The following is a 22,299-nucleotide window of genomic DNA, read 5'->3' as shown; positions in this document are numbered from 1 at the left end:
GGCGGCAGGTATCTCTCTGCTGACCTTGTTCTTAATACTCAGGCACTTCGTTTTCTAGAACTCATCAGAACTAGCCCACAAAAGATGATAAAAATAACTTTACCTGGGGGTGAGATGGTTTTCCCATCAGCCATAAATTCCTGTCTCTCATACTTAGCTCGAATCCATTGTTCCTTTAAGACCCTAAAAAGAGAGCATCTTTAGTCAGCTGTGTCTGATGCATCCTCTTCCCATGGCAACTTTCTGAGACCCTGCGGCTGAGGACGGGAGCATCACAGCAGCTGCCTGGCTGCCTGCTCAGGCTAGCCAGGGATTCTCCACCTGGATACTATTAACATTTGGGACCGGGTAAGTCTTAGTGGTGGGGGCTGTCTCGTGCTTTGTAGGATGTTGAGCAGTATCTCTGGCCTCTACTCCCTCATTGACAACAGCACCCCGTCCCCAGTTATGACACCCCAAAATGTCTTCAGACACTGCCAGTGTCTGCTTTCCCAGGGAGAAGTATCTCCCCCAGTGGGCTACATGCAAACCGCTATACGATTCTGACCTCAGCCTCAGCCCTCTAGGTCAATGAGACAGAGAGCAGCTCCCCTGGACCACCTACTCTGCCACATCCCACTGCGTGTTCATAAGCTTAAGTCAGCAGGGTCCATGAGCCTCTTCCTGTGGCCCACTCGTGAGATCTGGGCCTGCTACACTGGACAGAGCAGTGGTCCTGGGGTCTAACCACCTGGTTCCACTCTACCATTTATTCACTGTGTAACCAAGGGCAAGGTACTTAACTCCTCTGAACTTGGGGAGTACGTCAATAATATCATAGCTACCTACTCCTGAGGGTTGTTGAGAGGTTTCAATGCACACAAAGTGGCTAGAACAGTGCTGAGCACGTTTGATGTTAGCCCAACCAGACACTGTCGTGCATGACCCCTGCAGAAAATCCACGCAGCCGAGAGCGGACTTCATTTCAATTGTTTGGTTCCCTCTTGCCTTTTCCAGGTAAATGTTCCAAGGTTTATATGACCTCATCCCACAGCTACAGGGAATGACCTAGAACTGGGTCACTGGCCCAAACCGGTCAATCAGAGCTCAGCCCTGGCCTGTGGGGACCCAAAGGAGCAAAACTGAGAGAGATGGATTGGAAGCCCTCTCTGGGGTCAAGCTAGGAGCTGGAGCCAGGAATGTGAACATGGTCTTGCTCCCAGCTACACAAAGGAAGCCCCGGCTGAGATAAAGAGGCAGGAATGGGAGCCAGAGAGATTTCGAGAGACTTGATAGTGCTGGAGCCCCTGGCCTGTCCTTCCCGAGGGTGACTCCACCTCTGCCCTTCCTGTGGTCTGATCCAAACCCAGAAAATCCCCTTGTGCTTAAACTGATTTAAACTGGGTTTCTGTTGCGTACAGTCAAGGGCTCTACCGAATGCACAACCCTCATCCCCCAGCACATCAAGGAACTCCAAGCTAGAGAATCATTGCTGGGAGAGGGAATGGAGACCCAGATCTCAGAGGTGGGGAATTCAGGGGGCTTTTGGAGTTGGGAATGGAGACCGTTACTATTCAGCTGAAAGGGATTACGGTGCAGGGCTGTTGCAGTCATGGCACACAGGGTTTCTGCAGCGCTGGCACAGCCTTGAGCTTAGTAGGTGCTCACCAAGTGCCTGGTCCTTTCCCCTTGGAGCAAAGGGCCGGGTAGCAGCTGTGAGGCAAGAGGAGCCAGGCTCTCTCACGTGAAACCTGGCACATCCCTCAACTGAGCCAGGGACCAGCCAGTATTCCGGAGCGGACACAGACACGGATTAAAACTGGCATAAGGGGGGCTTCCCTGGTGTTGCAGTGGTGAAGAATCCGCCTGCCAATGCAGGGGACACAGGTTCGAGCCCTGCTCCGGGAAGATCCCACCTGCCGAGGAGCAACGAAGCCTGTGCGCCACAACTACTGAGCCTGCACTCTAGAGCCTGTGAGCCGCGACTACTGAGCCCACGTGCTACAATTAGGGAAGCCCGAGTGCCTAGAGCTCGTGCCCCGCAACAAGAGAAGCCACCGCAGTGTGAAGCCCAAGCACCGCAACAAAGAGTAACTCCTGCTCACTGCAACTAGGCAAAGCCTGTGCACAGCAACGAGACCCAACACAGCCAATAAATAAATAAATAAATAAATAAATAAACTGGCATGAGGGGTGTCCTGTGAGATGTCTTACTTGAGTTATCTCATTTAACCTCTACCATCATGCTACCACATAGGCATCACTATCCACATTTCAGAGATGAGGCTGCTATAAACCGGAGGGGTTGGCTCACTTGCCTGCTTTTTCACAGCTAGAGAGTGGCAGCATCAGGAAACCACACTGGGGTCTTCTGAGTTGAAAGCTGTGCCTGCCCTGCCACTCCACGCTGCATCAGTGGCCCCCAGGTTGTTTAAATACTGGGAAGTAACAGGACACGAGGGACACGTATATAGTTTGTGCACCGTGCAAAAAAAAGTCTGCTAGAGGACACTGGAGGCTGAAGTGCAGCCTGCTTCCAGCAAGCCCAGGCCCCAGGAGGCTGTGTCTGCCCAGCGGGATACCTTCTCCCCATTTACCCCCCCTTCACACAAGGCACTTCTAGCAGCCTGGGAGGGAAGCTCAGGCTCAGGCAGTGGGTCCTGCAGAGGTCTGGCGTCACTAGGTACCAGTGTCACACGGATCCCTCACCTCCAGGGGACCTGAACCCTCCTGCTGCTCACAGTGTACTGGATTTTCCCAGTGCCGTGGTACAGTCACGCAAGCCCTGGTGTCAAATGGGCTGGTCCCAGCTCTGCCTCTACAAGCCTCAGGTTTTTCATCTATATCATGGGGATAATGGCAATATTGATCTCATAGTTATTGAGAGAACTAAAATCAACGCACACAAGCATTTAGCACAGGGCCTGGTGCATAGGTAAAGCTCAATAAATATTAGTAGCTACTAGTATTTTTACGGTTATTATTTGGGCATCTGGGGCCGGGGCCTAAGCAGCTGTTTTGGAGCTACGCTGAGCTTGGGTGGGACAGTTCTAGGCACAGGACTCCATTGAAAGTAGCTGAAACCAGTAAAATGCTGACATTTCTTTTCTTAATTAAGTTCACCATCGCCTGTAGGCTATGACAACACCAAGGCAAAGTGACAGATCCTATAGAAAATGCCCCATTTCCCAGCTGTGGAAACTGAGTCCCAGAGAGGGGAAGTAACAACCCATGCTCTGAAGGTAGAGAAGGGCTTTCATCAGGTCTGTGTGTTCTCCAGGACAGTACCAAATGCTTTCCTGGCTCCACCTGCTGGGCAGGTCCGTAGAAGAGCCCACTACAGACAAAGGCACCGGAGATGGGGAAGGGGTGGGAGGGAATGGGACCAGGAAATCACCCACTCACATGCAGTCGGTGGCCTGGGGGATATAGTAGAAAGCAGGGACTCTGGCTTCATACTTGGCCTTCACTCGGAGGTTCCCGTTGTGGGTCATAAACTGCAAGACAACAGCAATTTGGGGTAATGTTTGAACTTGAAAAAATGTGAAACGAAACCACAGTCTACCCAGAAGGCCACTCTTCTCACTGGCTCCTAGGCTGAGTCAGGAGACACTCCTCCCAGAGTTCGACTCTTCCTCCCGCCACTCACCCTACCCCCACCCAGCTTGGTCATCCGTGTTGCTGGGAAGCCCCAGCCTGGAACAATGAGGTGCTATAACAACCATGCCTCATATGGGCAGAGCACTTTACAGCTCTTCCCCCATTAGCTCATTAGTTCCCCTCAACCACTGTAATATTACCATCCCCGTTTTAGAGGTGGGGACACTGAGGCTCAGAGAGGTTAGGTGACTTACCCAAGGTGACACAGTGAAGTCAGTGGAGAGCTGGGATTGAACCCAGGTCTATCTAACTCCAAAGCTCATGTTCTTTCTCCCACCCCCTCCCCAGATGGGCAGGACCACCAGCAGCAGCCCCTGCACGTCCGCAGGAGATAGATGGAGCTGGAGGATGGAAGGAGTTCAGTGCTTGCCCTAGAGTACATAACCTACCCTAGAGTATGTAGGTCAGGAAGATCACTGGGGGCCCTTGGCACCAGAGAGACCCAGAGGCAGATGTGCTAGGAGTGGCCCTGGCCAAGAGTCAGCACTCAGTAACAGCTGTGGCATAGCTGGGGTGAGGGCACGTGTGGAAAAAAACGTCAGGTTTTAAATCCACGTCCTTTGGGCAGCATCAACCCTGCTTTCCCCTTCCCCAGTGGCCACTGGGCTGCGTTGCAGAATTTGCCTGGGTTTTGGATCCCAAAAGAGCAGAGTTCACATCCCAGTTGTGCCATTTATTCACTGAGTGATCCTTGGGCAATACTTAACCCCCTGAGCTTCAGGGATCTCACCTGCAAAGATGAAGAAGATGTAACAGGGGAGTGAGCAGGCACAAAGAAACGACCTTCAGGTTTATGTGCTGGTTTCCTGTCTTCCTCCTTCACTAGAATGTAAGCTCCATGTGAGCAGAGACTTTATCTTGTTCACTGCTCTCTGCTATACTCAGCATATGTAGGCTGACAGTAACGTGCCAAATGAATGAGTAAAGCATGCAGCCCAGTGGTCTAGCACAGGGCCCGGCACAGATGGCTACTCAGTAAACATAGGTCTGCTTCCCCAGTAGTCCTTGAAATCCTCAGCTGCTCTCTGAAGGTTTTCTGGCCAGATGAGCGTTATCACCTCTGTAGGTCAGGAGAACAAAGTGGTCCCCTCCTTGGCTAGGGGGACTGGAGGAGGACTGTGAACCATGACTCAGGATACTTCTGTTCCAGTCCAGCATCTCAGCTAATGGGAACAGCAGCTGCTAACTGACTTACTTTGCGCCTGCTTTGAGTCTGCCTTTAATCCTTACAGCAGCCCTGTGAAGGGGTAGTGGTATCTTTATAATACAGATGTGGAAAGGGTCCACAGCTAGTGCTAAACAGCAGGCTCAGGGCCTCACAGCTGGTAAGTAAGCAAGTGATGGAGGCAGGATTTGAACTCAGGGCCTCTGTCTAAGGCAACTCTAATTGGCTCCTTATTGCCCCTCTCTGGGCCTCAGTTTCCTTCCCTGAAGAATGGGAGCACCCTGCCCACCGCCTCCACCCCAGTTCTGCTGTTCCAAGACCCTCCACAGGCGCCCCTTGCTACCTCCACCGTACTGTCGTCCCAGAAGTCAAGTCTCAGGGATTTCACTTTGCTGATGTCTGGGAAGTTGCGGTGGACTCCGGAGCAGTTCAGACAGATGAAGATGCCCAGCTTGTAAGAGGCCCAGTCGGGATCTGCGGGGCAAGGGGGCAGGAGGGGAGTTGGATGAAGAAACCAGGGTTGGGCTGGGGGCACCAGGAGAGGCAGCGCTTGGCAGTTAGCCTGGGGCGGTGTCCAGCTCAGCCGGTGCCTTCTCTCTTGGCCTCCCCGCCTTGGGTGAACTAAGATACCAGCGTGAAACCCTCTGGTCAGCCCACTGGCCCTGGCGCGGCGGCGGCCAGGATGAAGACCTTGGGAGGAGTCCTGGGGATTGGGGTGAGAGGCTGAGGCGGGCGCGATGTGGAAGTGACAGGACTCCGAGGAACCGAGAGGAGAGTGCGGGGGGAGGGACCGGCACCGAGGCGCCTGTCTGGGGAGCTGCGGGTGGGGGGGTCCTACTCAGGGGTCCTCGGCGTCCGCAGGGTCGGAGAGCTGTGGCGCAGGACCGCCCCGGACCCTAGGGACGTCCGGGCGGGGGAAGGGGGCACTGGACCATCAGGGCAGACGTGGGTCCGGGGTCGGGGATCCCTGGCGTGTGGGATGTTTGGATCCCAGGGTGTGCGAAGTGGCCGGGTCCGAAATGAAGACGTCGAGGACCGTGGTCCGGGTGGGTAAGATGTCTGGTAGGGAAGGTGGGTAGGATGCGCAGGGCACCCGGGTCCAGTGTCAAGGTCCAGAGCGGGGACGTCAGGGGGCTCGGGTTCGAGTGGGAGCGGCACCTGCCGAGGAGGGGGCTGGCGGGGGCCCGTGTCCGAAGGTGATATAAGGGTCGCGCGCGGGTCCAGCGGGGGCCCGGGACCGGCCCCGGCCTGAAGGGAGGGGAGGGGGCCGGCGGGCCGGGGCCCGGCCCTGAGTTCCGGGCTGCACGCGCAGTCGCGCCCTTACCTGCCGCCCCGCAGTCCGCGCAGTGAGCGTTGCCGGTGCCCGCCGCCTGCAGCAGCTCCAGCAGCCGCTTCTTGTTGCGCTCGCGGTCGCCCATGGCCCGCCCGGCGGGCTCAGCAGGGCTCAGCCCGGACACCCCCCGGCCTGCGGCCGCCCATGACCAGCGCGCTCCCCCGCAGGTGCAGCGGGACGCAGTCCCAGAGCCTCCAGCCCGCCTGCACCGCCGGCCCCGCCCCAGGACTTTAAGCCCCGCCCCCTGGACGTTCCGCCCCGCCCCCGGCGCGTCCAGTTTGCCCCCAGCTCCGCGGACTGCTTTGCTGGCTAAAGTTGCACCCGCCCGGAGGGACCCAGCGCAGGGCGTGGAGTAGCTCGCCCTGGCCGGAGATCAAATCCTGGCCCACCACTGGCTAGCACTGTGACTGTGGACAGCCTGGTCAACCTCTCTGGGCCTCAGTTTCCACCTCTGTAAAAGGGGAATAAGAGCATATGTCCTTGGAAAATTAAAAAGGATCTAACTTCTGTTAAAGTGTTCTCCTGAAGTAGACCCTACATCTACTTAGCGACTTAGAGACATTCAAATGCCATCTTCTCAGGAAGGCTTCTTTGATACTTAGCCTGGAGTAATCTCTCCAGCTTCTGATCTTGCTAGAATACAGATCGTTATAGGGTCCATTTCTCCCTCTGGCCCTGAGTGCTTCCTACCCACCGTGACTCACAGTTATTTATATGTTTATGTTAATTGCTCCTCCACCCCCGACACGTACACATGCACACACGAGATAGTTTGATGTCAGAAGTTTTGCTTCTGTATCCCATACAGCTCCTAGAAGCAGCACCTGCACATTTTTAGAAGTTGCATGACTGTGTTCCCCAGGAAGTGTGGCTTCACCAACAGGGACACCGCTGGGCACTTTTATCTGTGAAGTTCCATTACTGTGAGCTGCGGGCAGGGCTTAGGTAGTCTTGAATCTGGGCATTTCATGAATTCCCCCTCCCCCTCCCCCAACCCCGTGCCTCCTTGACACCATCCTCAGTGACCCACAGACTCCTGGTAGGGCACACACTGTGCACACTTTTGCCATCCCCTGTGTAGGCAAACACCTGCCTGTCATATACATAAGGCTTAACGCCCATGGATCTTAGGTTTCCATCCTGGTGGGTAGCAACTGATCTTCTAGCTGACCTGCCAGCATCCCCAGTTCAACACATGTGCATATATTCACGTGAACACATTAGGCAGCATGGTATAATGGAATAAATTCAAGAATCCAGACTTTGAATTTTGGCTTCATCACTGACTAGCTGTGTGGCCTTGGGCAAGTTCCTTCACCTTCCTGAGCCTTGGACTCCTCATCTGTAAAATGAGGGTCGAGAGATCACCTAATAGGGTCACTGAGATGAGCCAGTACATGGTATACAAAGCCCTTAAAACACAGTGGCTCGGGCTTCCTAGGTGGCGCAGTGGTTAAGAATCCGCCTGCCAATGCAGAGGTCACGGGTTCGATCCCAGCTCCAGGAAGATCCCACATGCCACGGAACAACTAAGCCCGTGTGCCAAAAAAAAAAAAAAAAAAAAAAAAACACAGTGGCTCCCTTGCATCCCCTGCCCCTCTGGTCAGCTCATGGGATCATCTGTTGCAATGCTCTGTGTCATTTCCCATCTTCCCTAGGGTGGAGGAGGTCAAGCCTCCAGGCCCCGGGGGAGGGGAACATTACCAAGAATAAGCAGCCAGGAGGGTCTTGACTGTGGGGGGTGAGATCTAGCCTAGGAACCTCTCCAGAGGAACCAGTGAGAGAGCTCGGAGAGGAGTCAGAGGGCATGGGGATGTTTACCAAACAGGCAGAAAGATGATTCATTTCCGCTGCTTTAGATGAAAAAAGGGACAGAAATAAATCTCCCAGGAGAAAAATGGGAAAGGCAACCTAAGGTATGAAGGCAAGGCAAGGGGGGAAGTGGGAGACGAAGAGGAGACAGGCCAAGGACATCATTCCTCTGCTGCCAATGCCAGGGCAGAACAGTGATGTTGGAGTGCTTCTTGGGCACCTTTGTCACACTGAGCTGCTCTCCTTTGCACCTTGAGTTTCAGCGTCCCCTCCCTGGAGGTCCCACAAAAGCCAACCCAAGGGAAAATACATCTCCTTCATGGCGAGAAGCCAGAGATTGAGAGTTTCCTTTAGTTTCTTTTCTTCCCATCCTTATTTCTGGAAGTTTCCATTTAACAGAATTTCAAAGGACTTCCCTGGCGGTCCAGTGGTTAAAACTCTATGCTTCCACTGCAGGGGGTGCGGGTTCGATCCCTGGTCAGGGAACTAAGATCCCACATGCTGCACGGTGCGACCCAGAAAATAAATATGTAAATAAATAACTTAAAGAAAAACTCAAAAAATAACAAAAACCAGAATCTCAAACCTCAAGTTTTGCCAAAAACAAACAAAAGAAACAAACAAAAAAAATGGTACTGTTAAGCTTTGTTGGTGATGGGTTTCTTTCCTTTCTTTCTTTGGGGAGAAGGGAGAGAGAGAGGAATGTTAACTCACAAGTTAACATTACAGAGAGCGTCACACCATTTGATCACATGAGTTCCACGACAACCCTCTGAGGGCAGCCTGTTATCCTCACGGAGGATGAGAGGCTAAGGTACTCAAGGTCATAAAACCAAGTAAACGTGGGAACAGGGGTCTACATCCAGGTATCCTATTGCTGTGTCTGGCAAACCTCACAGGACAAGCGTGCTCTCTCTTTAGTCCTCGTCCCGTAATTGGATTTTTTTTTTTTACTTAAAAAAAAAATTGTGGCAAAATCTCTATAACATAAAATCGGCTATTTTAACCATTTTAAAGTGTACAATTCAGTGGCATTCATTACATTCACAAGCTGTGCAACCATCACTACTATCTATTTCCAAACCTTTTTCATTGCCACAAAAAGAGACTCTGTAGACTCCTCGTGGGGACTGGACATGATCAAAGTTGAGCTCAGGTTTGTACTCCGGAACCAGAAGCTGCTTCTAAGGGAAGAACTCTATACCAAAGGATGTCTTGACCCAGCGGACACTGCGTACTGGGATCAGGCAGAGGCAGCCTCCCTCGTGGGTTCATTCCAAAGAGCAGCTGCTGGGGTGAAGGGGCAGTCAGGCCCTGGGACAGAGTGTCCTCTGTAAATAAAGCTCCCATGGTCCCTCAGAGCACGATCAGCCTTGTTCCTGGGGTCACTGTCACTATCGAGCTGAGCCCAGCTGCAGCAGGGCTGGAAGAAAGCTTTCAACCACATTCCCAGCCCTGGACTGGGCTCAAGATCCCCACGGAATAGACGACAACCTCTTGGAAATTGTAAATAATTATGTTTATTAGTTACAGAATTTTTAAAACTATAATTATAGGAAATTTGGAAAATACAGTAAAGAAGAAAGAAAACACCACCCACAATTATGGCCACCATTTATTTAGGGATTGCTGTATGTCAGGCCCCTTATGGGCATTATTCCATTTACTCTTCAATACAACCCTGAGGTGTAGATTATTTTTATGCCCATTTTACAGATGAGGCAACTGAGGCCCTGAGAGAGAATCTAAATAAATTTGTCCAAAGTTACACAACTGAGATGATGCACACTGGATGATATAGAGTACTGGAGCTGGGATTTAAACCCAAGTTCATCTTGAGCCCTTTTCAACAAAATATTATGTTGAAATGTATAAGGTTGACTTACAAAAATAGTAATATCATGCAGTTCAACCTAATCCTGTTCTTTTATATATATATATTTTTTAATTTATTTTTGGCTACATCCAGTCTTAGTTGCCCCATAGGCAATGTGGGATCTTAGTTCCCTGGCCAGGGATGGAACCTGCGTCCCCTGCATTGGGAGGCAGATTCTTAACCACTGGACCACCAGGGAAGTTCCACCCCTAATGCTGTTCTTTTAATGGTCCTATCACTAATATTCATTAATATTTCATGAATTTCTTTCTGGTCTTTTATACATATTTTGATCATTGGGACCACATTTTTCATACAATTTTATATCCTTTAAAAACTTTCTTTGTGTCATATCTCATAATATTACTATAGATGCTTCATTACATCATTTTAATAGCTATGTAATAGTCCATGGGGCATATATATTTCCTTGATGTTGGATACATGGATGGTGACTGATTTTTCGCTGTTATACATTACATTGTAATGAGTACCTTTGTGCCCAAAGCCTTTTCCCTCTTTAACACTGTGTTTTCAAGCACCGCAATCTACTGTAGTTGCTCACTGGCCTCCCTCACTCATCTAAGCTTTGTGAAGACAGGGTCAGATCAGTGTGTCCTCCATTGTATCCCCAGCGTATGTCTGCCACAAAACAGGGATTCAATAAATATTTGTAAAGAAAATGAAGAAATGAGTGGGGGTAAAAAATAATAAACAATAAAGTGAGAGGACTTGAGGTCACAAAAGGGTTCTCCTTTCTTTAAAAAAATTTTTTTTAAGTTTTTATTGGTGTATAGTTGATTTACAATGTTGTGTTAGTTTCAGGTGTAAAGCAAAGTGAATCAATTATCTATATCTATATCTATATCTATATCTATATCTATATCTATATCTATATCTATATCTATATCTATATCTATCTCCATTCTTTTTTTTAGATTCTTTTCCCATATAGGCCATTACAGGGTACTGAATTGAGTTCTCTGTGCTATACAGTAGGTTCTGATTAGTTATCTATTTTAAATATAGTAGTATGCATATGTCAATCCCAATCTCCCAATTTATCCCTCCCCCTCCCCATCCCCTGGTAACCATAAGTTTGTTTTCTACATCTGTGATTCTATTTCTGTTTTGTAAATAAGTTCACTGTACCCTTTTTTTAGATTCCACAAAAAAGTAATATCATATAATATTTGTCTTTCTGTGTCTGTGTCTTAATTTTGCTCAATATGACAATCTCTAAGTCCATCCATGTTTCTGCAAATGGCATTATTTTGTTCTTTATGGCTGAGTAGTATCCCATTGTATATATATGTACCACATCTTTTTTTTTTTAATCTTTATTGGAATATAATTGCTTTACACTCTTGTGCCAGTTTTTTGCTCTACAACAAAGTGAGTCAGCTGTATTTATACATATATCCCCATATCCCCTCCCTCCCGCGACTCCCTCTCACCCTCCCTATCCCACCCCTCTAAGTCATCACCCATCAACGAGTTGATCTCCCTATGTTATGCAGCAGTTTCCCACTAGCTATCTATTTTACATTTGGTAATGTGTATATGTCAAGGCTACTCTCTCACTTCATCCCAGCTTCCCCTTTACCCCCCACCCCGTGTCCTCAAGTCTGCTCTTTACATCTGTATCTTTATTCTTGACCTGTCACTGGGTTCATCAGTACCTTTCTTTTTTTTTTTTTTAGATTCCATATATATGAGTTAGCATACGGTATTTGTTTTTCTCTTTCTGGCTTACTTTGCTCTGTATGACAGACTCTAGGTCCATCCACCTCACTACAAATAACTTAATTTCATTCTTTTATATGGCTGAATAATATTCCATTGCATATATGTGCCACATTTTCTTTATCCATTCATCTGTTGATGGGCATTTAGATTGCTTCCATGTCCTGGCTATTGTAAATAGTGCTCCAGTGAACAGTGGGATGCATGTATCTTTTTGGATTATGGTTTTCTCTGGGTATATGCCCAGTAGTTGGTTGGCAATATCATGTTAGTTTCAGGTGTACAGCACAGCAATTCATTTATACATATGTGTGTGTGTGTGTGTGTGTGTACACATAGGCTATTACAAAATATTGAATATAGTTCCCTGTGCTATGCAGTAGGTCCTTGTTGCAAGTGCTTTCCTTTCTGAAGGAAAGAAATAACAGGCAGGCATATGTAACAGTGGGAATTCAAGCAGTCATGCAGAAGAATATGTTGGAGTTCACCTGTCTGTCTATTTAATACCACATTGTCTTCACCAGGAACCAGCTCAGAGCCCAGAGGGACTCTCCACTGCCATACTGCCAAAGTGTTTGCTCATTTACTCATTAAATATTTACGGGGTTCATACTACATGCCAGGTACTATTATGGGTACTAAGGATATAGCTATAAACAAAGCAAATGGTTCCACCTTCAGGCAGCTTACCTTCAAGTGGGGGAGACAGAAAATGCTATAAAGGAAAACAATCAGATAAAGGGATAGAAAGGGATGGAAGATGCTATTTTGATAGGGAGGTCAAGGATGCCCTCTCTGAGGAGGTGACATTGAAGCAAAAATCTGAAGGAAGAGGTTAAGCCAGGTAGGCAACTATCTGAAAGAAGGGTGTCCCAGGAAAAGGGGATGGCAAGTGCAAAGACCCTGGGGTGGTAACATGCTTAGAGTTTGTTTCATCCAACTCCATGCTATTGTGTGCTCACACTCTCCCTGTCCTACTCTGGCTCCCTCTTTTCTACACTATCCTCCTGCCCAGCCCTCATTGGTCTAATAAACTCCTGCCCCCATGCCCAAATGCAAATCTTACTTCTTGCAGCATCCCTAATCTCCCTCATCTGTTTTCTCACAATGTTCATATTTTTGTTACAATAATCATCACATCACATTGTACTATGACTTTTTCTTCATCTGTTTCATTCCAGTTGGAAGTGATCTCATTAACAGCAGACTGTCACATATTTGTCATTGTATCCTTGGTGCCTAGCAGGTCCTGAGCCTGAAAAATGTTAGTTGATCCATTTATGTGAAATGTGCAAGACAGGCAAAATTACAGACAGGAAGCAGACTTGTGGTTGCCTGGGGTTTGTGGGGAGGCAGGATGAAGAGTGACTGCTAAATGGTGGGTACAAGGTTTTTTTTTTTTAGGGTGTTGGAAATGTCCTGGAACTAGATAGTGGTGATGATTGCACAACATTGTGAATGTTCTAAATGCCACGAAGTTGTACACTGTAAAATGGTTAAAATGGCGAACTTTATGTTATGTGAATTTGGCTACAATAAAAAATATTGGTTGAACTGAGTGGAGTTGAGAGCCCCGTTACACAGCCAGTCTGACTCATGGAAGTTTGCATTCTGAGTAAAATGCCACCACCCAGGGATCCTCAGGATTGAAAAATCCAGTTGTGAAATCTGAAAAGCCGGAATAAACACAAGATAGTTGAGTCTTTGCATTTTACATCATTACCCAGAGCCCTGAGTGAGAAGTTATCCCTACAGCTGAGAGGATTTCGGTGACATCTGTTGGAATTTTGACTTGAACGTTGGTTTGCTACCCTATTGAACCAGAGTTTTTAAATTGTGTTCAAAAGTCTAAAACTTTCCATTTCTTTTAGTTATACCTAAATTAATCCCATAATGAATTATCTTATAAAGCATCTGGGTATTTTCCTCTTGAGGTAATTTCTTAGACAACCACACCTCATCTCCATCTATATAATTAATTGTCCAATTAATAACCTCTCTCATTGTATAACATTTTCTATTCTACTAATCATGCACATAATTTCATTTTGACAACCACCTTGTAAGTAGTGGTACTTTGAGCTTTATTTTGCAAAAGACAAGAATATTCTTATAGAAATAAACTGATATACATATATGTATATAATACACAGCAGTGTTGGAGTGTGAGTTCAAGTGTTCTGATTCTGGGTCTCAAATTGTGAATGCTGTTTTTCATTTTAATTGTTTGCCTAATAATTTAAATTATGTGCAATGCTGAAAAAAAACCGCAATAATAAAATGTAACATAAAAGCAGGAAAAAATCCAAAACTTCTTCCAGACTGAGATTAGTAGGACCAATTATCTTTCCTCCACAAAATATCACTGGGGAGGGGAGAGCAATCAAAGAGATACACCGTGTGCTCCCTGCCCTGAATCATCTACCCAAGAATCAGCAGCCCTTTTGTGGGAGTCCTGGCTAGCTTTGAATATCTTTGAGAACTAAAGTCGATTATATCACTAAATAAACATTCAAACCTTATGTATGATTAAAATCTATTGATAATTCAAATGACTTGGAGAATTAAACTTTTTTAATATAAATTTATTTATTTGCTGGCTTCGTGGTTTTTTTTCTCTAGTTGCAGCGAGCTGGGGCTACTCTTCATTGTGGTGTGCAGGTTTCTCAGTGCGGTGGCTTCTCTTGTTGCGGAGCATAGGCTCTAGGCACGCGGGCTTCAGTAGTTGTGGCACGTGGGCTCAGTAGTTGTGGCACACGGGCTCAGTAATTGTGGCACATGGCCTTAGTTCCTCCATGGCATGTGGGATCTTCCTGGACCAGGGCTTGAACCCGTGTCCCCTGCATTGGCAGGCAGATTCTTAACCACTGTGCCACCAGGGAAGTCCCTAAACTTTAAAAAAAATTTATTTACTTATTTATTTATTCATTTATTTTTTATTTATTGGCAGTGTTGGGTCTTCGTTGCTGTGCACAGGCTTTCTGTAGTTGCGGAGAGCGGGGACTACTCTTCATTTCAGTGCGCAGGCTTCTTATTGCGGTGGCTTCTCTTGTTGCAGAGCACTGGCTCTAGGCGCATAGGCTTCAGTAGTTGCGGTGCGTGGGCTCAGTAGTTTTGGCACGCAGGCTGTAAAGTGCAGGTTCAGTAGTTGTGGTGCATGGGATTAGTTGCTCCTCAGCATATGGGCTCTTCCTGGCCCAGGGCTCAAACCCGTGTCCCCTGCATTGGTAGGCAGATTCTTAATCACTGCACTACCTGGGAAGCCCTTAAGTAAACTTTTATCGAAGTGTAACAAGCATAAAGAAAAGTGCACAAATAGTAAGCATACACTTTGATGAAATTTTACAAAATGCACACATGCTTAACTAGCATCTAGAGCAAAGGGAAAAAAAAGCATCAAGCAACACTCCAAAAGGTTCCCACTCCCCCTTCAGTGACTAACCCCCAAAGGGAACCTGATTCTTATCAGCATAAATTATTTTGTCTGTTTTTGTACTTTATATAAGTATGTGACTTCTTCCACTCAACATTTTGTTTGCGAGATTCATCCTGCTTGCTGTGTGCAGTTGAAGTTTATTCAATAGATGCATAATCTGCTGACATTACCAATATCCCAAATATTGGCTAACACAAACAGTGCTGCTATGAACATCGTAGTACCCAGTTTAAATATGTGAAATTGCCATTTTTGTCAATCAACAGCTGTCAAATGTTGGCAGTTTTATACGTAGGGTTCAACCTATTACATATCATTTAGGGGATACTTTCTTTTTTTTTTTTTTTTTTTTTTGCCACTCGGGCTTAGTTGTTCCGCGGCATGTGGGATCTTCCTGGAGCTAGGATCGAACCCGTGACCTCTGCGTTGGCAGGCGGATTCTTAACCACTGCGCCACCTAGGAAGCCCTGACCTATTACATATCATTTAGTGCACATAGCTTTGCGTTCTGTTAAACAGATACCCAGGGATGGAATTGCTGCGTCATCAAGTATGTGTACCTTCAGCTTCAGCAGAAACAGCCAAATGGTTTTCCAAAGTGATGCTGCCAATCCGCACTTCCCTTGGTGTGCATGAGAGTTCCACATCCTTGACAACATCTGATCTATGGATTGATCAGTATCTGACAACATTTGATCTATGGATTGATCAGTATCATATCATGTCTTTTTCACTTTAGCTATTGTCATGGGTGTGTAATGGTATCGCATTTGCATTTCCTTGATGACTAATAAAAGTGAACACCTTTTCATCTCCTCAGTCGGTCACTTGAATATCCTCTCTAGGTGAAGTCTCCTGCCTATTTGTTTCAGTTGGTTTGTCTGCCTTTTTCTTATTAATTTGTAGGATGTATTTTTTCCGCCACACCGTGCGGTATGCAAGATCTTAGTTCCCCAAGCAGGGATCGAACCTGTGTTCCCTGCTGTGGAAGCATGGATTCTTAACCACTGGATCACCAGGGAAGTCCCAATTTGTAGGAATTTTTAATCTATTCTAGATACGAGATCTCTTATATATTGCAAATACCTTCTTTCACTCTGGAGCTCGCCTTTTCACTGGTGTCTTTTTTTTTTTTTTTTTGGCCGTGCCACCCAGCTTTTGGGATCTTAGTTCCCCGACCAGGGATTGAACCAGAGCCATAGCAGTGAAAGTGCCATGTCCTAACCACTTGTCCGCCAGGGAATTCTTACTGGTGTCTTTTAAGGAGTAGATGTTCTTAAATGAGATCCAATTTTTTTTCCTTTATGGTTAATGCTTTTTATTTCCTGTTTTCAGAAATACTTGCCTATGTCAAGGTCATGAAGTTATGAGCATGAATTTTTTTTTTTTTTTTTGGCACATGGGCTTAGCTGCTCCGCAGCATGTGGGATCTTCCTGGAGCAGGGATCGAACCCGTGTGCCCTGCATTGGCAAGCGGATTCTTAACCACTGCGCCACCTAGGAAGCCCAAGGAGCATGAATTTTTAATGCTTTTCCTAATGAAAATTAACCTGTGGGATATTATATATGTGATCATTCATTAATTTTTTAAACAAGCACTTAATGAATCCCCATATGCGCCAGGCAATGTGCTGGGTATTATAAGGGATATAATTATGGCTTGAATCCCCCATGCACTCTCAATGGATCTGAAGATGCTCGCAAAGGTGATATCACTTGCCCCAGTTCCCACTGCTGGTTGGCTGGATTAAACCAGGGTTAAAGGACTTCCCAGGTGGCACAGTGGTTAAGAAGCCGCCTGCCAATGCAGGGGACACGGGTTCGATCCCTGGTCCGGGAAGATCCCACATGCTGTGGAGCAGCTAAGCCCGTGAGCCAGAACTACTGAAGCTCATGCACTGCAACAAAGAGCTGTCCCCGCTCGTGGCAACTATAGAAAGCCCATGTGCAGCAATGAAGACCCAATGCAGCCAATAAATAAATAAATAAATAATAAAATACAAAACAAAAAAAGAAACGGAACAAGGTTAAACACACGGCTGACATTACACAGTTTCAGCATAACATGAGCTCTGCTGTCTCCAGGAGGAATGTTGAGCCACCTAGAATGGATTTTTGATACATTCTAGTCGGTCATCTTGAGAAAATGTAGAGTCAAATAAGGAGACAAAGACACGGGGTCAAAAGCAAAAAAAAAAAAAAAACACAGACAAACCCAAAAAACAGAAAACCGTGCGGTTCAAGTCTGTCTGTACTATGAGGGAGATATGAGTCATGTGCTTGAGAGAAGGGAGAGGATGCCTCTGGCTCAGGAGATAGGGAGGCTTCTCAGGGTACCCTTGTTGGCCCTGAAAAGGCGAGCTGAATTCAGATCATTTTAGAGAGAGAGCATCCTAGGGAAAGGGACCAACAGGCACAAAGGCGCAGAGGTGAGATGCACCAAGCGTCTCCTGAGTGGGTATCTTAATCAGGAAGTGACCAGCTCCAAGTAACAGAATATTGATCAAAAAGTGCCTTAAATAAGGTCAGTTATTCCCTCATTGAACCAAAAGTCTGCAGGTAGGTGGTTTCGAGGTTGGTCCCACAGCCGAACAATGTTATCAAGGGCTGTTCTTCTTGCCCTTGTTGGCGTTGCCTGTCCACGGAGAGGTGGCTGCTCCTCTGAGCTCTTCCTCCCACCATCAGAGACACAAGAAGAAAAGGGAGGTGGCTGCTTCCCCTTTCACACCACTCCCACCCTTTATCAGGTATAAAGTCCTTCCGTCTTAGGCCCCAAACAGAACCACATCCACTCTTTTTGTTTGTTTGTTTTGGCTGCACAGGGCTTGTGGGATCTTAGTTCTCCCACCAGGGATCAAACCCATGCCCCCTGCAGCGGAAGCTCGGAATCTTAACCACTGGACCGCCAGGGAAGTCCTGAACACTCTCATCTTTTTTTTTTTTAATAAATTTATTTATTTACTTTATTTATTGGCTGTGTTGGATCTTCGTTGCTGCACAGGGGCTTTCTCTAGTTGCTGCGAGCAGGGGCTACTCTTCACTGTGGTGCATGGACTCCTCATTGTAGTGGCTTCTCTCGTGGAGCACGGGTTCTAGGCATGTGGGCTTCAATAGTTGCAGCACACGGGCTCAATAGTTGTGGCTCACGGGCTCTAGAGCACAGGCTCAATTGTTGTTGCACACAGGCTTAGTTTCTCCGTGGCATGTGGGATCTTCCTGGGGCAGGGATCAAACCCGTGTCCCCTGCATTGGCAGGCGGATTCTCTCTTTTTTTAAAATAAATTTATTTATTGGCTGTGTTGGGTCTTCGTTGCTGCACACGGGCTTTCTCTAGTTGCTGCGAGCGGGGGCTACTCTTTATTGTGTTGTGCGGGCTCCTCATTGCCGTGGCTTCTCTTGGTGTGGAGCATGGGCTCTAAGGGCATGGGCTTCAGTAGTTGTGGCACACGGGCTCACTAGTTGTGGCTCACGGGCTCTACAGCACAGGCTCAATTGTTGTGACACACAGGCTTAGCTGCTCCGTGGCATGTGGGATCTTCCTGGGGTAGGGATCGAACCCATGTCCCCTGCATTGGCAGGCAGATTCTTAACCACCGTGCCACCTAGGAAGTCTGAACCCACGTTCTTTTAGCTGAGATCACACACCTGGTTTCAGGACTTAATGATGCTCAGGTTGTTTTGTTTTGTTTTGTTTGGTGCTGGGGTTCTTGATGTCTCATCACAGAAAGACAAAGTGATAGGTAAGAAGTGGATTTATTAGAGAGAAGCACACTCCACAGACAGAGTGTGGGCCATCTCAGAAGGCAAGAGTGGCCCCCACTCTCATCTTACTCGTTAGTAAAGGGAAATGGGAGTCCTGTAAGTGGTTTATCTCCTGGACGTCACCACCTGCCTACAACCAGGAGGAAGGAGAGGCAGCACGTGGGTGTCGGGTGGTGAGCAGAGGGAAAGAGCTGGAAGAGCAGGGTGAGGCCCCTCCACGGGGCAGGAGTTGCAGGTTTAGTCAGCACTGGGGCCAGGATGGGGAGGGTGTTCGTGAAGGACAAGGATAGGGTTAAGCTGACAGAAAGCTGGGAAATCAGGTGGGGGGTGGGGGTGGGGGTGGGGAATTGGTTATGGCAGGAGCCCTGGTGGAGGCAATAAGGCTCTGATGGGAGTGGCCACAGCAAGGGAGAGGTAAAAAGACATTTTGTAGATAAGGCTGATAGAATTTCATGCGTTTTAATCTGCAAGATGCCACACAGTAATGAGCCACGAAATTAATATCAATTTAGTGGTTCCGATTAACCCAGCTTTAAAAAAAAATCTTTTCCTTCCTCAAAATTCTATATGTCCTTTGTTTCTTTTCAAACTCGACTTTGTCGTTTCCTTTTAAATCTCTCTAAACATTGCTTCTCCATCTTTTGGGGATGCTCCCAGGGTTCTCTCCTGGCCTCCCTGTGCTTTCCTCACACTGCCCCTCTCCCTGGCTAAGCCCAGGCGTTCTCAAGGGATGAAGCACCATTTCTTTATGGTGCGGTACAGGCCTCTCCTTTACGTATCTAACCCTCCACTAAACATCTCCACCCAATGTCCTGTGGGTTAGAAACAGATCAGTGTTAAAAAAAAAATACAGATCAGTGGGGTTTTTTGTTTTTTTACATTATTTATTTACTGGCTGTGTTGGGTCTTTGTTGCTGCACATGGGATTTCTCTAGTTGTGGTGAGAAGGGGGCTACTTTTCATTGTGGTGTGTGGGCTCTGCACTGTGGTGGCTTCTCTTATTGTGGAGCATGGGCTCTAGGCATGTGGGCTTCAGTATTTGTGGCACATGGGTTCAATAGCTGTGCCGCACGGACTCAGTTGCTCCGAGGCATGTGGTATCTTCCTGGGGCAGGGATCAAACCCATGTCCCCTGCATTGGCAGGCGGATGCAAAACCACTGTGCCACCTAGGAAGTCCCAGACCAATGTTTTTTAAAAACTGAAACACACACACACACACACACATTGAAATACAATAGAAAATGTCAAGGTGGTTTGTTCTGTGTAAAAACACATAATGTTTTCTCTCTCTTTTTTTAAAATTGAAGTATACTTGATTTACAACGTCGTGTTAGTTTCAGGCATAAAGCAAAGTGATTCAGTTCCATCTATATATATTCTGTTTCATATTCTTTTCCATTATAGGTTATTACAAAATATTGAGTCTAGTTCCCTGTGCTATACAGGAGGTACTTGCTGGTACAAGCATTTTTAAATAAAGCTTTTGTTTCACATGTACATCAATGTGTCCTGGGTTGTGTTCAAAAAAGTTCTGAAAACATAGGAACTAGATAAAGGGCTAGACACAGGCGTGGGAAGGGCCAGAGCCATCTGCATCTGGGCAGCAAAAACAGGGAAGTGAGGAGCTGGTTTCTGGGGAAGATGATGACTTTCATTTTGAACCCACTGATTCTGATTTACAGTAAGTCATGCGTCATGGTTGCCTCTTACTACTTCCAGGCTCTTGTTAAAGTAATTGTGAATCACTGCTCTGAGGAATGAGGGTGTTTCCCCTCAAGGTCATTAATAATTAGCTCCAAAGAAGAGGTAATGCTTTAGTAGGGGAAGTAACATTTGCTGAACACTTATTTTATGCCAAGCTCTCTGCATCCAGTTTCCAGCGAGAAATCCTCTTAGCAGGATTGCTTGGTGGTATGAGGCAGGTACCATCATCACCATTTCACAAACGAGGAAGCCGAGGTTCAGAGAGGATGAGAAACTGTCTAAGGTTGTGCAGGTAGCAAGTCACTTGTTGCATCTTGCCAGTGAACCACATCATCTTGGAAAGCATCAATCACCAGGGTGCCTTATGGCCTCGGGTATTGGTTTTCTAGGGCTGCTGTGAAAAATCACCACCAACAGGGTGGCTTAAAACAACCGAAATGTGTTCTCTCACAGTTCTGGAGGCCAGAAGGCTGACATCAAGATGCAAGCAAGGTTGGTTCGTTCTGCAGGCGAATCTGTACCATGCTTGTCTCCTAGGTTGTGGTATACGTGACCTCCTGGTGAGCCTTGGCCTTGGCTTGTAGATGCATCATCCCAAGCTCCGCCTCCTTTTTCACCTGCAGTCACAGGGCCATCTCCTTATAAGGACACCAGTCATACTGGATTAGCTGCCCCCCACCCACTGTAGTGTGACCTCATTTTAATCTTAACTGATTATGTTTGCAATGACCCTTTTTCCAAATAAGGTCACATTCTGATGTACTGAGGGTAGGACTTTAACATATCTTTTTTGAGGGATACATTTGAACTCATTAACACCTCATTAAGTGGAATAAGCCTTGGAGTTAAAAGGACATTACTTCCCATTGATTTGGAGAATTTTGCATGAAAAGTTGGCTTTATTTTGTGTTGGATTCCTAAGTTCCCCAGAAATTGGCAAGAATCCTAGAATTCTCACGAGTCCTTATAAGTGGCCACATCTCCACCGCCTCCTGGACAGTATCTCCACAGACTGCCTCATAAAAATGCAAACCCACCACCCTTCCCTCCCAAAGCCACTGCCCTCCTGACTTCTCTGTTTTTCACAAAATTAGCTAAAGTCACCCCATCTTTCATGAGAGCCCAGAGTCAGCAACAGAGACATCAATGGTTTAATGAATAAGGGATCTTACACATCTGAGGCAAAAGGGTTCTGGAGCGGCACCACATGGTGGAGGACAGGACATGGCAGCAATCTTCATTCTGTGTGGTGGGGAGAGGTTACCAGTTATAGACCGTAATGAATGTCAGGTGGGCACATCAGTCATCAGGGAAACCCTCACTGACCCTTTGATAAACTATCCTAGTAGAGATGGTTTGAGCTATAGATTAGAAAAGTCACTAGCTGGCTGGGCAAGTACATAGGCATTTACTAATTAGGCTCTGCGATTGGGGGGAAGGTCACCCATGTGAGTAGGGTGTAGGTGAAGCAGGGACTGCTCAACAAGTTCTCTTACAGACAGCACGAGAACAGCCAGCTGGAGTGGCCGGATCACACAGCCTCCCAGGTTCAATTCCTTACGGCTGCCTGTCCCTTGAGGATACACTAGCTTCCTGATACACTTTGCTACCAGGCTCTTCACCTCCAATCCAGCCTCATACTTCGACATATGGTCAGTTTTGGCTGCAAAAGCGACGTCCAGTTACCTGGTGGAACTACTCGGCTGCTCCATTCTGCATTGGAGGCCCAACCAAATTTGGCGCCAGCTCACCTCCCTCCATCCCCTCCAAATGGGATACTTCCGAGGCCCAGCGTCGAAGCCACCTCCTCCTACGGCTCCCTTC

General features: G+C 47.2%; 1 protein-coding gene across 3 annotated transcripts in view; it reads right to left on the bottom strand.

The window, feature by feature from the left end:
* The window catches only part of ADAP2 (ArfGAP with dual PH domains 2), a 28,205-nt gene extending 21,880 nt beyond the window's left edge, over nt 1-6,325 (bottom strand). Inside the window, exons 1-4 of one of the 3 annotated variants that reach the window (XM_057716917.1) lie at nt 6,129-6,325; nt 5,148-5,278; nt 3,385-3,476; nt 104-183 (exon numbers count right to left, since the gene is read on the bottom strand). In XM_057716917.1, the coding sequence (XP_057572900.1) occupies nt 104-183; nt 3,385-3,476; nt 5,148-5,278; nt 6,129-6,222 (397 nt within the window). In that variant the 5' untranslated portion in view covers nt 6,223-6,325. Of the gene's footprint in view, nt 1-103; nt 184-3,384; nt 3,477-4,028; nt 4,042-5,147; nt 5,279-6,128 lie in introns of those variants that run through there. The other 2 variants (XM_057716916.1, XM_057716918.1) reach the window with 2 other exon arrangements.
* Nucleotides 6,326-22,299: the final 15,974 nt, after the last annotated feature.

This window comes from Hippopotamus amphibius, chromosome 17 (assembly GCF_030028045.1).
Source record: "Hippopotamus amphibius kiboko isolate mHipAmp2 chromosome 17, mHipAmp2.hap2, whole genome shotgun sequence".
Taxonomy (NCBI): Eukaryota; Metazoa; Chordata; class Mammalia; order Artiodactyla; family Hippopotamidae; genus Hippopotamus; species Hippopotamus amphibius.
The sequence above is the reverse complement of the archived record's forward strand: the minus strand, read 5'-3'. Positions and strand labels throughout refer to the sequence as shown.